Here is a 16,656-nt window from a genome sequence, read left to right as displayed (position 1 = left end):
GATCTCCCGCACGGGCCACGACGCGCCGTGATCTCCCGCGCGGGCCACGACGCGCCGTGATCTCCCGCGTGGGCCACGACGCGCCGTGATCTCCCGCGCGGGCGAACATGGCGCGCCGTGCTCCCCGTATGCACTGATGATCCCTTATAAGGGGGATATGTTACAAAATATATTGGAATGTAGGTTTTCAGAATTCTATAAATAAACAATATGTTTAAAGTATTTTTCCAAACACTGACTATATTTGGTAAACTACCACACAAACAAAAATTGTGTTTTAATAAACAAATGTTAAAAAAACAACAATTGACTGCACATTGTCAGAGTTTATATTGCAAGTGTAAGTTACACTGAATAATGGACTCAGAAACAATCTGTTACTGCCCTCTAGTGCTGTGAAAGCACCTTTGCTTTATTATTGCTATAAGTGTTTATAGCTCATTTATGTACTATTATTTACCCTAACCCTTATTTGATGTATTATTACTTCTGTTTTTTCCTATAAACCTTGCCATAACCAGAACCCTTATTTGAGTATATATTTGTTTTACTACTGTATGCCTGATAATCAGATAAACTTAATTATTTTAGCAAGTATTTGGTTTAGACTACTACTTTTTAATTTAGCTTTTGATTTTTTAATGTGGCAAAAAACATCATATCAGTATCTCAGAGCTGTCAGCTGTGAAATATGATCACATTTCAACCTTTCCTGTTTGATACCAAATGTTAGTCATTGACAAACAGGAAAGGTTGAAATATGATCTATCTCTGAAACCAAATTTTTTTCTGTTTCCATCTTTCCATCTACATGTACCAATCACCCGCGAGGAAAAGGGTTCAGCATTTTAGAAGCAGAACTCATTGGGACTTTACCTAATGGAAAAAGGCCAACACTACAACAACAACAACAACAACAACAACAACAACAACAGGCATATACCAGTTGTCACTATTTTGGTTTAGGTGAGAAACAAATGCATTTTAAGCAAATTAAAACTCCAGTGACATTTAAATATTTAGTTTAAAATAAAGGTCTTTAAATAATTACAGGTGTTTTTTATTGTTCACAAATGAGTCACTCCTTGAAAAAAGCCAGATTTTATGACTCATATTTTTAACATAGACTTTCATTTATGTTTTATGCATTTAAGCTTAAAATGAAACACAGTAGTAGACCCATTGTACAAAATATTGTTCTGGTTTTTGCATTCAGCGTCTATGTCATGTATTGTAGTGTTTTACTCTGCACACTCCTTATTTATTATGACATCATTTAGTTGCAAATGCAGAAGTTGTACAGGATTTGGACTTTGTCAAAGAACACCTTTTTTGTAACATTATATTATTTGTGCACAGCTGTGCGGCTCAGATGACACACTTTATCTATTATGAATATTTATGTATTGACCTGATGGTAAATATGCTGCTCAGCTGGTTGCTTGTATATGTCTAACCAAGCATAAAAAGTTCTGACTACAGTTGTTTGTTATTTTTTTCATTGAAACAAAATAAAATGTACTTAAACAGATTCTGTAAATGAAGGTGTTAAATCTGGAGTTAATTTAAATCCAGAAAAGAGTAAGAAAACAGACTCAGCTGCATATTTTTTGCTGTAAGATTATCATCACTGCAATGACTTTTTCACGTAATATTAATATATATGTTCCATAAAACACAAGTGTACTTGGAGGAATGCCTGCAGTACATCCAGAACGCTGCTGCTCGGGTCCTGACCAGAACCAGGAAGTACCATCACATTAGTCCTCAGAGAATAGTACTTACGGTAAAAATATAATGTGGCCCTCTACTTTGTGACATTATAGACTCCTGGGCTCCTGTTCTCACCTGGACCCTCCTGTTCACATATAACTGATGATTACATGTGCTTTGATTCCCTTGATTGAAGACCTATCTCTGTCTGCTCGGGGCAGATCCTGGGGGCCCAGGGCCCTGGACCATGCCTAGATTTGGTTTTTCACACTAGGGAACTGTTTTACAAAGAACAGTAAGAGGTGTGAAATGACTTAATATAAATATTACCAACGGTCTCTTTCCCTGCCCTTTTGGTCCTTTGTTTTCTTGTACCTGCACCATTTGCCTCGTAAACCTGCCTGTATGACATACAGGCAGGAACAAGCTCAGCATTTTCTTAGCAAATGTTCGAATCTCTTGGAACCTGCCTTCATCCAGCTGGCGGTAAAAGTCCGCAAGAGAGAGCTGTTGGTGTCGACTGCGGCACTCGGCGTCACACTGCAGCTCAATGAGCTCCAGTTGCAGGTGGTCAGGAGCAGTATCGGGCCACAGAGAAAGGAGAGGAAAACATCGTGATCTCCTTCTCAATAGCTGCAAAATCCCGAAAGCGATGTTGGAACTCCTCAGCCAGAGATGAGATGTCTGCTGCATACATTTCATGTGCAATCCATGTGCCGTCGTGACACATATTCATGTGCAATTACTGTCGTGATCACATGCAATGGTATTTATGTATTTATTTATTTATTTGTCTATGGGAGTTTTTATTTATTTATAGGAGATCTTCTAGTGAAAGTGTTTTTCAGACTTCCTATAAGTGATCTGTTCTTCTGTATCTACCTCTGTATCTACCTGCGTTGCACCAATGAAATTTCCCCATGTGGGACAATAAAGGAATATCTTATCTTATCTTATACCTCCTTGTTTGTGCGTTGATATTGCTCTGTGGAAAGCTGGTCATGATTCCCTGCAGCGCCGGGAAGTGTGTGGCATTGGGCTGTGGTTGTGACAAGCGCCTTTGGAAAAGTTTCAGCTTGGTTCCAAAGGTTTGGATGTGTGAATACAGTTGGCTTGTCACTGCATTTGGCCCCTGAAGGCTCGTGTTCAGCACGGTCAGGTGCTTTGTTGTGTCAACTAAAAAACCCAAATCAGCCAGCCAAACTGGGTCACTTAGTTCTGTGATTGATTGTCCCTTTTTTGCCATGAACTCTCCGATTTCCTGCCTAGAGAGTAGAAGCGCTGCAGTGCAGAGCCCCGGCTGAGCCATCTCATGTCGTAGTGATAGAAAACATCTCCATATTCAGCCTGGATGTCTATCAGAAACTGTTGAAACTGACGGTGGCACAGGGCTTTGGAGCGAATATAATTAATAGCCTTTATTACCGGTTTCATAACATGATCATATTTGAGATGTTTGGCACACAGAACTTCCTGGTGAATAATGCAATGAAGTTTTATAGCTTTACCTCCGTGTTCGACGACTTTTTCGCAGATGCGGGTTGATAATCCACTCCGTTCGCCAGCCATGGCAGGTGCGCCGTCCGTAATAATCCCAGAAACTTTATTCCACGGGAGTTTCATGTCATCTACGGCCGAGCAAACAGAAACGAATAAATCTGTTCCTCTTGTTTGGTTTTTAAGGCTCTGCAGGTCAAGTAGCTCTTCAGTCACGTTCATGTCGCTGTCCACTCCTCTCAAAAAAACAAGTAATTGAGCGGTGTCAGATGCGTCCGTGCTTTCGTCACAAGCTAAGGAAAAAAAGTCACACTCCTTTCCTCTGGCCCCCAACTTTTGTCTCTTAATATCTGATGACACATCTTCAATTCTCCGTGCCACAGTGTTACGAGCCAGGCAAACATTGGCAAACTCTTGCTTCTTCTCAGGACAGAGTTTTTCTACCATTGTCATCACGCAGTCTTTGATAAATCCACCCTCGGTAAAGGGTTTGCTGTGCTTAGCGATCAGCGTTGCCACCTCGTAGCTCGCCTTTGTGGCATTTTCATTTGACTCTCGGGCTCTTGTGAAAAATCGCTTCCAGTTGCTTCAATTTTTCGCTGCGTTCGTTCCCCGTTAGCTTGTCATACATGTCCGCATGTTTCGTCTGATAAATCAAATCAATTTATTTTTGTAAGGCCCAAAATCACAACAACAGTTGCCTCTGAGGGCCGCAGGGAGAAATGAATCAACAATGTCTGTGGTGGCGATGAAGTCAGACAATGTCTGTGGTGGCGAGGGACGATGTCCCAGGGTCCTCTGTCCTTAGACTCTCCTTCTCGGCCAGGAAAAACTACAAAAAAAACCTCTTTGGGAAAAAAGCGTAGAAACCTGGAGGAGTTCCAGTGAAGGAGAGATCCGACTCTCACAGACGGACAGACGGACACAAGGAGACTGGAGCTGGACCCACTCTTCAGGCAGAAGAGGGACCGTCTGAGTCGAACTGGACCCACTCTTCAGGCAGATGAGGGACCGACTGAGTCGAGCTGGACCCACTCTTCAGGCAGATGAGGGACCGTCGGAGGCGAACTGGACCCACTCTTCAGGCAGAAGAGGGACCGTCTGAGGCGAACTGGACCCACTCTTCAGGCAGAAGAGGGACCGTCTGAGGCGAACTGGACCCACTCTTCAGGCAGATGAGGGACCGTCTGAGTCGAGCTGGACCCACTCTTCAGGCAGAAGAGGGACCGTCTGAGGCGAACTGGACCCACTCTTCAGGCAGATGAGGGACCGTCTGAGTCGAGCTGGACCCACTCTTCAGGCAGATGAGGGACCGACTGAGGCGAACTGGACCCACTCTTCAGGCAGATGAGGGACCGTCTGAGGCGAACTGGACCCACTCTTCAGGCAGATGAGGGACCGACTGAGTCGAGCTGGACCCACTCTTCAGGCAGATGAGGGACCGTCGGAGGCGAACTGGACCCACTCTTCAGGCAGAAGAGGGACCGTCTGAGGCGAACTGGACCCACTCTTCAGGCAGATGAGGGACCGTCTGAGTCGAGCTGGGCCCACTCTTCAGACAGATGAGGGACCGTCGGAGGCGAGCTGGACCCACTCTTCAGGCAGATGAGGGACCGACTGAGGCGAACTGGACCCACTCTTCAGGCAGATGAGGGACCGGCTGAGGCGAGTGATAGTGTCTCTTGACATTGTATTCCTTAAACACAGACACAGTCTCTTGGCAGATTAGGCAGACACAGTTGTTTCGTATTTCAGTGAAAAAATAGTCCAATTTCCACTTGTCCTGGAAGAGCCGACGCTCAGTGTCAACTTTCCTTTTTTTATTTGCAGTCGCCATCTCTGAAATTGTCCGGAAGGATCACACAGGTGTCACGCAGCCAGAGTTCAACCGAGTGCTGCTGCCCTCTAGTGGATACATATAAAATAGCTTTTGTAGATGTGCATTTTATGCGCTGGTCAACAGTGGTGGCGCGGCGGGCCACATATTATAGATTTTATGACAGAGGCTGCGGGCCTGATGAAAATTGACCACGGGCCGCAATTGGCCCGCGGGCCGGACTTTGGACATGCCTGCTGTATGTCATGGAATTAGACAAACACCGATGCTATTCCTTAACACACAGAGAACACAGTTCAACTTAGAATATGAAACGACACAGAAATATCAGACATTTGTGTGGCATGCATGGGAGAAAACGCCGGGACTGATCACGCAGGCTGTTGTAAGCAGCTTACGTGATCCTCCTGCGTCTCACCCTGTTTTTTCTCATGCAGGTTGGTTTTATTATATTCTGGAATAGGCGGGTCACATTTCTCATTGGTCAGCTTCACATCAAGGCACTTGTCTTTTACAACAGTTGGTATTTTCCGTAGGGATAAAGCATGCAAGGGGGGGTGCAACTCCCCCCCTGGGGTGTTACCCAAACTCCCCTGAGTAAACATTCCGTTGCTCCATCTTTACGACCCCTTCACAAACAAATGCTGTCACACACCCGTTTTTCTCTTAGACTAATGATGCAGATAAAATATCACTATTATGCAGACAAAATACATCACAGAAATATAATCATATATTCACATTTTATCACACTGTAAGAAATGTAAAGGTTTCTATTGAAGCAGATGTGACCATCTGTTTGACCTGTAATCTATAAAATGAACATGAGTCCCTCAGTGGGGACCGGATCAGTGTAATTCTTATTGTACAACAGGATTAAACATTCAATTTTGATAAAAATTCTACTGTTTTACTTTAAGTGCTATATGAACCATCTCAGACGGACTCGGACCTCAGGGACCCCCGGAGTGGCAGGGAGTGGGAAAAGAAAAAGAAAAAGAAAAGGCAATGAACAGTTTGCAAGTGAAATCAAATATTAAATATTGTTTGATAGAATAAGTAGTCAGAAGCAGAGGATAGTGCTCAAGCTGCCATACTTCCCCCAGCATAGTTGCACTTGGCCAGCGTAGCTTAAACTGTAGTTTGTGACTTTATTTTCACAGAATTGTAGCCAAAGGCATACTTGTGTACTTTCTGCCTGGCACACCTTGTTGTATTTCCTGTTACGTCAATTACCGACAGATGATTCACACGTCTAGGGTTTCAGTTTCCCTGACCAATCACATCACAGCTCAAATCTGAAACAGGCCCAAATGATACTCATGAATGATACAATTCTGAGGAATTTTAACATTCATGAGAAAGTAATTAAGTGACAGTTCATGTGACTTGACTTGACAACTAAATTAGAGTTAAGTATGTCATTGAAATCACAATGTAACATAACAACTTTATTGAAATGAATTTGTGGGTGAAACGTTTGCTGATCTTGAACCACCCGAAGTCATGTGACTGTTAACCAAACATTTGGCCCGATCCCGTGCTGTGTTCCTCTCAGAGCAGAAAAGAGGGCGTGCCCGCTTTGCCCACAGCAGAGAGGCTATACAAGGCGTGGAGCAGTATAAATCTGACAGGTATTTGTCTCCATGTTCAGACCTGATCGAGGCATCACATCTACAACCTAAGGTGAGTCCTGGCGGCCCCAGAGTCTCTTATTTGCTTATTGTTTGTTCTTGGTTAAATATATAAATAGAAATGAAAGAGTGTAATCATTTATCTTTTGAATTGTTGTTCCAGTTCCATTTTTCTGCTTTTCTATAGACCCTTTAAAACAAAAACATTCAAAATCACGTAGGCAAAAGGTAAGTGGAGCAGGATGTGATTTCAATTGAAAACCTGGGATCAAACGCAGAATATCACAAAATGTAAAAATCAAGGGGCTTTTGGCAAATGAAAACCCCTTCGACATGTGAGTGAGTGATATCAAAGCCTGGTTTAAAGACATTTACTATAGTTCATTTCATTTTCTCCCACTTGTTCCCATTAGGGGTCACGGGTGACTGGAGAGACCAGTGACTTTGGGCCTTAGGCGGGGTAGAGCTTGTCGCAGGGTTAGCACAGAGACATAGACACACAGACAACCATTCACTCGGGCCAATTTACAGTTGCCAATTTTACCCAACACATGCATGAGTTTGGACGGTGGGAGGAAGCCGGGGACCCTGGAGAGCACCCACGGTAACACGGGGAGGACATGCACCCACGGTAACACGGGGAGGACATGCACCCACGGTAACACGGGGAGGACATGCACCCACGGTAACACGGGGAGGACATTCACCCACGGTAACACGGGGAGGACATTCACCCACGGTAACACGGGGAGGACATTCACCCACGGTAACACGGGGAGGACATGCAGACATGACATGAAAATTCAAAATGGTTGCTTACTGTATATTTTGTAATAAAGATGAAATCATTAATATTTAGATCTGATATCAGTTCATCTCATCGATCTACTTCCCTTTGCCTCCAGTTGCATCTATTCTGGAATTTTGAACCTTCTGGCGACGGAGCAATTTAAAGGGTCAAAATGGCTGCATTTTGAATCATGTCTCGTACTGACCACCGAATTGTGGCCCTCCACTTCTGTTATGTTTCAATATCCAAACATTTGACCTAAGATGTTATTTACACAACAAAGGTATTTAAAGGTTGTTCCATGTTATCCAGATTTAACTGTGAACTTGTAGTTATTCTGGTTACACTGGAAAGTTAAGCTATTTTTCCTCAAGAAGCCTCTCAAACACACTCCCTTCTTGAGAATTAGGTTTCCTTTTGTGTGTGTTTATTTTTTTTGAATAGTTTTTCTTCTTATTCACAGCCTAGCTTACATACAGAGGACATGTCTATGCCAGGTTCTCATTGTGCAACAGTGAGGTTCAGAGTACTTTTATGTATATTTTGTAATATGTTGTAACTTTGGGTCATCTCCATCTTGGCAGCTACAGCCAAACCTAATTACAAAAAAGTATGTCACTATATTTAGTCATGTCAAGTTGTGTCTGATGTAACAAAACATCAACGGATTCCAGATGTGAAGCAGAATAATATTATTATATATATTATTACTCAAGTAGAAATACAAATTAATCCAAGAAATTACTCTTAAATACTATAAATACTGTTTCTATTTGCTCAAGAACAACTCCTCCTATGTTTAGAAAAATATTATATAAACTATTGTTGCCCAGGAGATAAGAATAGATAGAGTTCAAATACGTTCTGTACTGCAGACCCAGCTATAAAGGCGTCCTATACGTTTTTCAGTTCAAGCATTGCTCAGACACTTTATCTTGGCAAGTTTTATGTCTTTTTCCTTGCTGAAGGGGCCCCATCATAAAAATGAACTTGACAGTGCAGAGGAATTTGAAGTGTTCAGTAAGCACACTCGTGCTTGTTTGTTTTACTGTCAACTCTAGTTTCAACTGGTATAACTGGACGGACTGTTCCTTATTTTGTAAGGTAAGGTCGCCCATTGTGGGAACTAAAATCTCTATCACTCAATTCATAGGGACCATCCTAACGGGGACAAAAATCCAAAAAAGACCCCATGATGTGTTGTAATGTTCTGTCTTGTGGGATGGTTTGGGAACAGCACAGAAGCCCAGAAAATGTTCAAGAAAGACTGCGACTGTGTCGTCCGAACTGCCGGGTCTAAAGCTCCCCGGCCTGAAACAAATCTATTCAGGGAGAACAGCAAACAAGACCCAAATGATTCTCTCTGACCCTAAACATTCTCTTTTCTCTGAGTTTGTCCCTCCTGTCTTCCTCCGGCCGTTGCTTCTGTCCTCCTATGTCCTCCTATAAACACAGGTCAAAGGTCTCACCCATCCCATGAGCACTTCACCTGGAATTAGATTTCAGTGTTTTTATGTGTCATGTATGGAAGTGCTTAAGTGAAGCCAAATCCATTTCCTGATGGGACCAATAAAGTCTTCTATCTCTATCTAGGGTCTTAATCAATAGATTGTAATATAATGCCCTGGTTATACATACTCCGATATAGTAGGTGGCAGCATACACCTTTAACCTTGGTTTAGTAGACCATTGGGGTTTATTTCTGACTGGTTCAGTCAAACTGGCAACCCAAATGAGAGACTCGTGTGAAGTACCTTCTGGTTACATAATCGTCTTAAAAACCAAAACACCAAATGAACATAAATTGAGACCAATGTTTTTATAATTGTTATTGGTACAAACTTTACTTTGTATCTGGGGACAAAAATTATGAAACTTGAAATAAAAATTCGACATACTCTCACTTTAATGTGAAATGATTATAATTCAATGTAATTCAAAAAGCATAGAACCCCAACATTTGTCTGCGTCTGTCTTTACTGAGCGATGTGAAATAAGCTGCCTCACTGTTTGTGTCCAGCTTTCACTGCCCTGCTCATGGCGCACTCGACTGCCACTCTGGCCCAGGGATGCTTCGGCAAAGTCTACAAGGAGAAGTACAACGATAAGTGGGCCGCCATCAAGAGGGTGCCAATGCGTATGATCAGCAAGAAGGACCTGGATAGAGAGTGTGACGTGTACAAGTAAGTACAGCTGCTTCTTAAACCATCAAAAACATGGTTTGGGGGCAAACTTCATAATATCCATGGAATAAAAACAAGATTATTTCAAATATAAAAATGTGATTTTCAAAAATCACAGAAAAGCGGAACACTCCAACATAGTCAAACTCTTGGGCCCTGTGACACTCAAAGATGGTAAATATGTCATTCCAATGGAGTTCATCTTTGGAGAGGACTTGGAGACCACCATTTTCAATGTGTCCAAGTCCAAAATACCGGTAAGATCAGTCGATCTGTTTCACACGATATGTTGTATGCATTTATATGTTGGTTAAATCTTAATCTTATGTATTTCACAGTTAAATCCAGCTGCAAAAAGCACCATCATCGTGGGCATGTGTGAAGGCCTGCGCCATCTGCACTCCCGAGACATTGTTCATCAAGACCTGAAGCCTGATAACATCATGGTCAGTGTTTTTAAATGAAAAATAATTTGCACAAAACCACACAAGCAAAAAGATTTCTCTCAAAAAATGCTGCAGATTATTGAGCTGTATCTGGGCAATGATTTAAAATAAACCTGTCCTTAGAAGGCAACACAAAATATTTATATCTTGAATTGCAAATTAGGCACATTTAGACCTGCAAATACAGTGAACCAAACTCATATATTACATGCTCTCAGCAAGAAGGTTACAAGTGAAGTTTGAAGAGTGCACTTGTTTTAAATAAATACAGTAAAATAAGTGGGACCATTAAAGTGTGGGGTGTGGATATTTAGGGGGTGTGAGAAGTTTAAAGAATATGGGCATATTACGCATGAAGGATGCGTTTTCAGCAGCAGACAAACAGCCAGTACCAAGACTCTACAGTCTGTGTCTCGCGCTTTCCTCAGGCGAGGAGAGGGAGCTGAGAGGAGGCGAGGAGAGGCAGAGGCAGAGGGAGCTGAGAGGAGAGGCAGAGGGAGCTGAGAGGAGGCGAGGAGAGGCAGAGGCAGAGGGAGCTGAGAGGAGAGGCAGAGGGAGCTGAGAGGAGAGGCAGAGGGAGCTGAGAGGAGGCGAGGAGAGGCAGAGGCAGAGGGAGCTGAGAGGAGAGGCAGAGGGAGCTGAGAGGAGGCGAGGAGAGGCAGAGGCAGAGGGAGCTGAGAGGAGAGGCAGAGGGAGCTGAGAGGAGAGGCAGAGGGAGCTGAGAGGAGGCGAGGAGAGGCAGAGGCAGAGGGAGCTGAGAGGAGAGGCAGAGGGAGCTGAGAGGAGAGGCAGAGGGAGCTGAGAGGAGAGGCAGAGGGAGCTGAGAGGAGAGGCAGAGGGAGCTGAGAGGAGAAGAGACAGAGGGAGCTGAGAGGAGAGGCAGAGGGAGCTGAGAGGAGGCGAGGAGAGGCAGAGGCAGAGGGAGCTGAGAGGAGAGGCAGAGGGAGCTGAGAGGAGAAGAGACAGAGGGAGCTGAGAGGAGAGGCAGAGGGAGCTGAGAGGAGAGGCAGAAGGAGCTGAGAGGAGAGGCAGAAGGAGCTGAGAGGAGAGGCAGAGGGAGCTGAGAGGAGAGACAGAAGGAGCTGAGAGGAGGAGAGACAGAGGGAGCTGAGAGGAGGAGAGACAGAGGGAGCTGAGAGGAGGAGAGACAGAAGGAGCTGAGAGGAGGAGAGACAGAAGGAGCTGAGAGGAGAGGCAGAGGGAGCTGAGAGGAGAGACAGAAGGAGCTGAGAGGAGGAGAGAAAGAGGGAGCTGAGAGGAGGAGAGACAGAGGGAGCTGAGAGGAGGAGAGACAGAAGGAGCTGAGAGGAGGAGAGACAGAGGGAGCTGAGAGGAGGAGAGACAGAGGGAGCTGAGAGGAGAGACAGAGGGAGCTGAGAGGAGGAGAGACAGAGGGAGCTGAGAGGAGGAGAGACAGAAGGAGCTGAGAGGAGGAGAGACAGAGGGAGCTGAGAGGAGGAGAGACAGAAGGAGCTGAGAGGAGGAGAGACAGAAGGAGCTGAGAGGAGGAGAGACAGAAGGAGCTGAGAGGAGGAGAGAATGTGGCTCATTCACAGAGCTCTGAGACTCTATGTTGTTCATGACTTCAGGCACAAACCAAAGAAAGACTGAGTCTGTTTTATTGACAGTGACACTGGTACTAAAACATGATTTATGGGATGAAAACATTAGGCTACTGTTATTTCAGGGAAATGTAGGCATTCGCATGGTACTTTTTCAGTTATAATACAAATATAATATCTCAAGTCTGTGGGGGCCATGGATAATTGTTTTTATCCCCAAGGGGGGCACAGCAGAGAAGGTTTGAGAATCACTATCCTAACCTAAACCAAAGGTCAATCTTAGCTACGTTTGTCACCTTGAACCTGCTCTGAGGTGTTGTTGTGTGTTCACCACTGCTCCTGAGCTCTCCCACCATCAGGGAGAAAGGTGCTCAAATGCAGAGGAACAGGGACATAAGTAATGACATCATCATAAGTACGTTCATCATCATTTAAACTTGTCAGGCCATTTTCCTCTGATCGATCTCAAACAAAACACCACCTTTGACATTTTCTCTTATAGTTTCAAAAAGTGAAGGATTCCCCCCCCCCCTAAAAACAACGTTCTTCCTCATTCTTGTGACCAGTTTGAACTGCAGCAGACTCGTCTTCAACATGTCTGACTGTCTGAAGGGAGCGTCACTTCCAGAGAAATTGATCAGAGATAACATTATATTCATCAAATATTGGTGTGTTCTTCTGCTTTGGGCTGTTTTGGAGAAGCCACAACAAATCTTGATGTACTGTTTCCTCTTTTTCTGGCATTACTTGAGATTTTCCTTGTTTGCATTTGAAGTACAATGAAAACAAATACTTATTTTTGTTACGGACATGCAACTGACCAGCAGGAAAAATATGGGTATCAAAAAATGAAATAAAATACATCTTTCCGTTATGAGCTAAACCCCCAGTTTTTTGTTTTTAAAGTCAGAGAATCAGAATCAGAAAAGGTTTATTGCCATTGTCAATGAACAGAATTCACAAACATAGGAACTTTCTTTGGTGGTACAGTGCAACATAAAACAATGAACAACGATGAAACAACCTCAAAATTAAAAAAGAGAAACTATTTAAATTTGCTATGGGATAAAAATAAAAATAGGCTATAAGATAAAAAACAATACGAATAAAAATAGGCAATTTACAGTTTAATTTACATATTTAGAGCAGAAAGTGAACTGTGCAGTGAGTGATTAAATTATGGTTAAAGACAGTGTTTAAAAAGTGTGTTCATGAGTCCAACGGCAGAAGAAAAGAAACTGTTCTTATGGCGGGAGGTTCTGGACCAGATGGACCGTGGCCTCCTGCCTGAGGGGAGTGGCCTCCTGCCTGAGGGGAGTGGCCTCCTGCCTGAGGGGAGTGGCCTCCTGTCTGAGGGGAGTGGCCTCCTGCCTGAGGGGAGTGGCTCAAATAGTCCGTGTCCAGGGTGAGAAGGGTCGGCTGTGATCCGACCTGCTCGTCCCAGAGCTCTGGAGACGTGCAGGTCCTGCAGAGATAGAAGTCTGCAGCCGATCACCTTCTCAGCAGAGCTCACAATGCGCTGTAGTCTCTGTTTGTCCCTGGCTGTGGCTCCAGCGTACCACACGGTGATGGAGGAGGTGAGGATGGACTCAATGATGGCCTGTAGAACTGCACCATCCTCTGCACTGGCAGCTTGGCTTTCCTCAGCTGCTGCAGGAAGTACATCCTCTGGTCCACCTCCCTCCTGTAGACAGACTCATCATCGTCCGAGATGAGCCCCACAAAGATGGTGTCGTCCGCAAACTTAATCAGTTTTACAGAGTTGTGGCTGGAGGTACAGCAGTTTACAGGGAGAAAGTAATCCCCTCACAACATATTTACATATTTTAAGTACAATTTTACAACTACAGTAAGAAAAATGAACTGAATATTGCACAAGGAATTGACAAAGAGGATTTGAAAGCACAGAATCATGTCTTGTATGTGTGTCTCAGTGGATCACTAATAGAATCGTCTTGATATTCATCCTCCTTGTTTACTTTTACTTCAACTTACACAAACTACATGTTATGTTTCCTGCAGGTGGAACACGACACAAACAGAGCCGTTATCATCGACCTGGGACTGGCCAAGTTCTTCAAAAATGGCCTCAACTCGGCTAGGGACATGGGCAATGAGGCGTACTCTGCCCCCGAGGTGCTGCAGACGGACAGCCAGAGGGACCAGCGCTCCGACGTTTGGGCCATGGGCAAAATCATCGCCGAACTCTGCGCCCGGGTCCGACTCGTCACACCCAGCGTCAACCCAGAGAAGATCAAGGACACTCTGAAGGACAGTCCATACTGCAAAGCTGTTTGTAGGATGGTACAGCCCGACCCTTCGGTGAGGGCGTCCATGGCCGGGGTCATCAGCGCCATTCGGGTAGCAGGAGCTGAAAAGCCTAAAACAAGTGCGGCAAGAACACAGACTCTTGCACCACCTGGTAATACCCCCTTCCATGCTCAAAACCACTCCCCATCACCGATGAACAAAGCGCACTCCCCATCTCGGTTTAGTGAGCCTGGTCCAAACCGCTCTCCTTCGCCTCTCAACCGGGAACGTTCCCCCAGGCCGGAAGTTAAAACCTTTCGCTCTACGCCACAACCCCAAGGCATCACTTCGCCTCCAAAAAAGCAAGAAAAAAATTTGCAACTGGTTCCCAAAGGCGGCGCTAATCTTACACCAGAGTTTGCGAAGATGGCGCTTTACAAAGAAGTGAAAGCAGATCTCCCGTTTGACTTACCTGAAAATGGACGGGTGGTGGTGCGGAGCTATGAGGAGAAGGATGGGGGTACGGGGTCGTGGGAGCAGAAGGAGGTGGTGACGCGCGAAGGACGGATCGTCAAGTATAATGATGTGAAGATGAAAATGTAGGGAAAAACTGCGCTTCCTTGCAAATTCTTGTGGCTGTTCAAATGGGTCTGTGAGAACTTTACTTTGCAGTCACCACCTTGTTGGACCTGAAGGTTTTTGTAACAGGTTCTCTGGTTTTTCTAATTACAACTTAGTTTGGGGGGCTCGAACCTGTGGTAAATATTTATCATAGTTTGACTGTGAAGTTGCAGTTCGTGAGGACATTTTGTTTAAAAAACTTTAAAATGACAGTAGCTCTTAGTTCATAATTATTCATCAAATCTATTTTTGTAATTTATTTTGATTTTGGCTTTTGTTTTCTGTACGGTTGCTCCAGGCAACACTTGTAGAATTACCTGTCCTATGTACAGTACGTGACACACCAACCACTGCGACACATATCTGAGGTTTGTGCTAATACAAAAACTACTACCAGTCCATGTGTCACTGTCCAACCCACGAGCTGTACAACAGCTGCAGTTCATCCAGAACGCTGCTGCTCGGGTCCTGACCAGAACCAGGAAGTACCATCACATTAGTCCTCAGAGAATAGTACTTACGGTAAAAATATAATGTGGCCCTCTACTTTGTGACATTATAGACTCCTGGGCTCCTGTTCTCACCTGGACCCTCCTGTTCACATATAACTGATGATTACATGTGCTTTGATTCCCTTGATTGAAGACCTATCTCTGTCTGCTCGGGGCAGATCCTGGGGGCCCAGGGCCCTGGACCATGCCTAGATTTGGTTTTTCACACTAGGGAACTGTTTTACAAAGAACAGTAAGAGGTGTGAAATGACTTAATATAAATATTACCAACTGTCTTTCCTTTTGTTCCTTTGTTTTCTTGTACCTGCACCATTTGCCTCGTAAACCTGCCTGTAAGAAATGTAAATGTTTCTATTGAAGCAGATGTGACCATCTGTTTGACCTGTAATCTATACACGTCCCTCGGTGTAATTCTTAAGGGGGTTACAGACCGCAGCGTCCAAAGCGTCCAGTTTACATTCAAAGTCTATGTAAACGCGCGTCAAACGCGTCCTGCGTTTTCCGCGGTGCGATTTCTGCGTTTTTGGATGATCTCGACGCGTTGGGCGCGCATATGAGGAGCCCAAGGCGTCCAAAGCGGTCGGCGCCGACATGTTCAGATGATGACGCTCCAGTGACCCGGAAAAAGACCCAAAACAAACCCCGCAAGATTAAAAAAAATCCTTAAAACGCAGCTATTGGAGCAAATAATGATATTGACTAAACTCTGCTCAGCTCTGAAGTATATGCGGGTCCCAGACGGGCCCCGGAGCCAATCGCCTCCGCTTTTGGACTTTGTAAAGTTAATAAACCAAAGCCATGGTCCGCCATTAAACTCCATTTACACCACGAGAAAAGCAACACAGCACAATTCCTCCACTGCGCATGTGCAGGACGACTCGGACGCATGTTGTTGTTGTTGTTGTTGTTGTTGTTTTATGGCGGTTGGCATCCAAGTGTTGCATTACCGCCAGACTTTATTCCTCAGACTTTGTCTGCTGCTGAGTGTATTTTAAGGACATGAGTCCGGGGCGTCGAGAACGCGCGAATTTGACGCCGCGGTCTGTACGAGGCTTTATTGTACAAAAGGATTAAACATTACATTACATTAACTCTTTCTACTGTTTTACTTTATTTCTTGAGGATAGTGTGGCACAGTGGACCGGTGCGTCCACTATTTTACTCTACTTGTTGTTCACCGTTTACACTCACATTATCAACAACGCCACCTGAGATTCTGGCTCAGGACCAATCTAATCTAAGGCACCTTCATTGTTGGACGACAGAGGCAAGGTTCAAGATAATGATCATTTATTAGTACAAATAGTCGATGGTTCACAGTCCGTTGTTTTCATAGTTGAGACAGGTGTAATACAGGAGTTCACGAAAAGCGTTCCCAACAAAAGGCAAGGCAGGGTCCTCTCCGGGCACCTGGAACGGGATGGCTGCTCGCGCGTTCAGTGAGGCTTTGCCTCCTGCTGGTGCCAGAGTCAAGACTAAACATGGACCGGCCTCCTGTTGGTGTCTGAGTCAAGACTAAACATGGACCGGCCTCCTGCTGGTGCCAGAGTCAAGACTAAACATGGACCGGCCTCCTGTTGGTGTCTGAGTCAAGACTAAACATGGACCGGC

General features: G+C 44.6%; 1 protein-coding gene across 2 annotated transcripts; it reads left to right on the top strand.

The window, feature by feature from the left end:
• Positions 1-6,620: 6,620 nt before the first annotated feature.
• Positions 6,621-16,115, top strand: LOC140374291 (uncharacterized). 2 transcript variants are annotated; one of them, XM_072461142.1, is made up of 6 exons: positions 6,682-6,733; positions 8,533-8,575; positions 9,492-9,654; positions 9,773-9,911; positions 9,993-10,100; positions 13,685-16,115. In XM_072461142.1, exons 3-6 carry the CDS (start codon positions 9,509-9,511, stop codon positions 14,513-14,515), a joined length of 1,224 nt encoding a protein of 407 aa, XP_072317243.1. In that variant the 5' UTR covers positions 6,682-6,733; positions 8,533-8,575; positions 9,492-9,508; the 3' UTR covers positions 14,516-16,115. The 2 variants fall into 2 exon arrangements, with proteins under 2 accessions (XP_072317244.1, XP_072317243.1); XM_072461143.1 differs by lacking the exon at positions 8,533-8,575 and having other exon boundaries at positions 6,621-6,733.
• Positions 16,116-16,656: the final 541 nt, after the last annotated feature.

The sequence above is a fragment of the Eucyclogobius newberryi genome, unplaced genomic scaffold, assembly GCF_026437365.1.
Source record: "Eucyclogobius newberryi isolate DKJ021-1_F unplaced genomic scaffold, fEucNew1.0.hap1 SCAF_3, whole genome shotgun sequence".
Classification (NCBI taxonomy): domain Eukaryota; kingdom Metazoa; phylum Chordata; class Actinopteri; order Gobiiformes; family Gobiidae; genus Eucyclogobius; species Eucyclogobius newberryi.
This window is presented reverse-complemented; position numbering and strand designations above follow the sequence as displayed.

Coding starts and splice junctions, on each gene's coding strand:
- LOC140374291 (XM_072461143.1), top strand. CDS start 9,509: ATGGCGCACTCGACTGCCACTCTGGCCCAGGGATGCTTCGGCAAAGTC. Junction 9,655..9,772: donor AGAGAGTGTGACGTGTACAA/GTAAGTACAGCT, acceptor CAAAAATCACAG/AAAAGCGGAACACTCCAACA. Junction 9,912..9,992: donor TGTCCAAGTCCAAAATACCG/GTAAGATCAGTC, acceptor TGTATTTCACAG/TTAAATCCAGCTGCAAAAAG.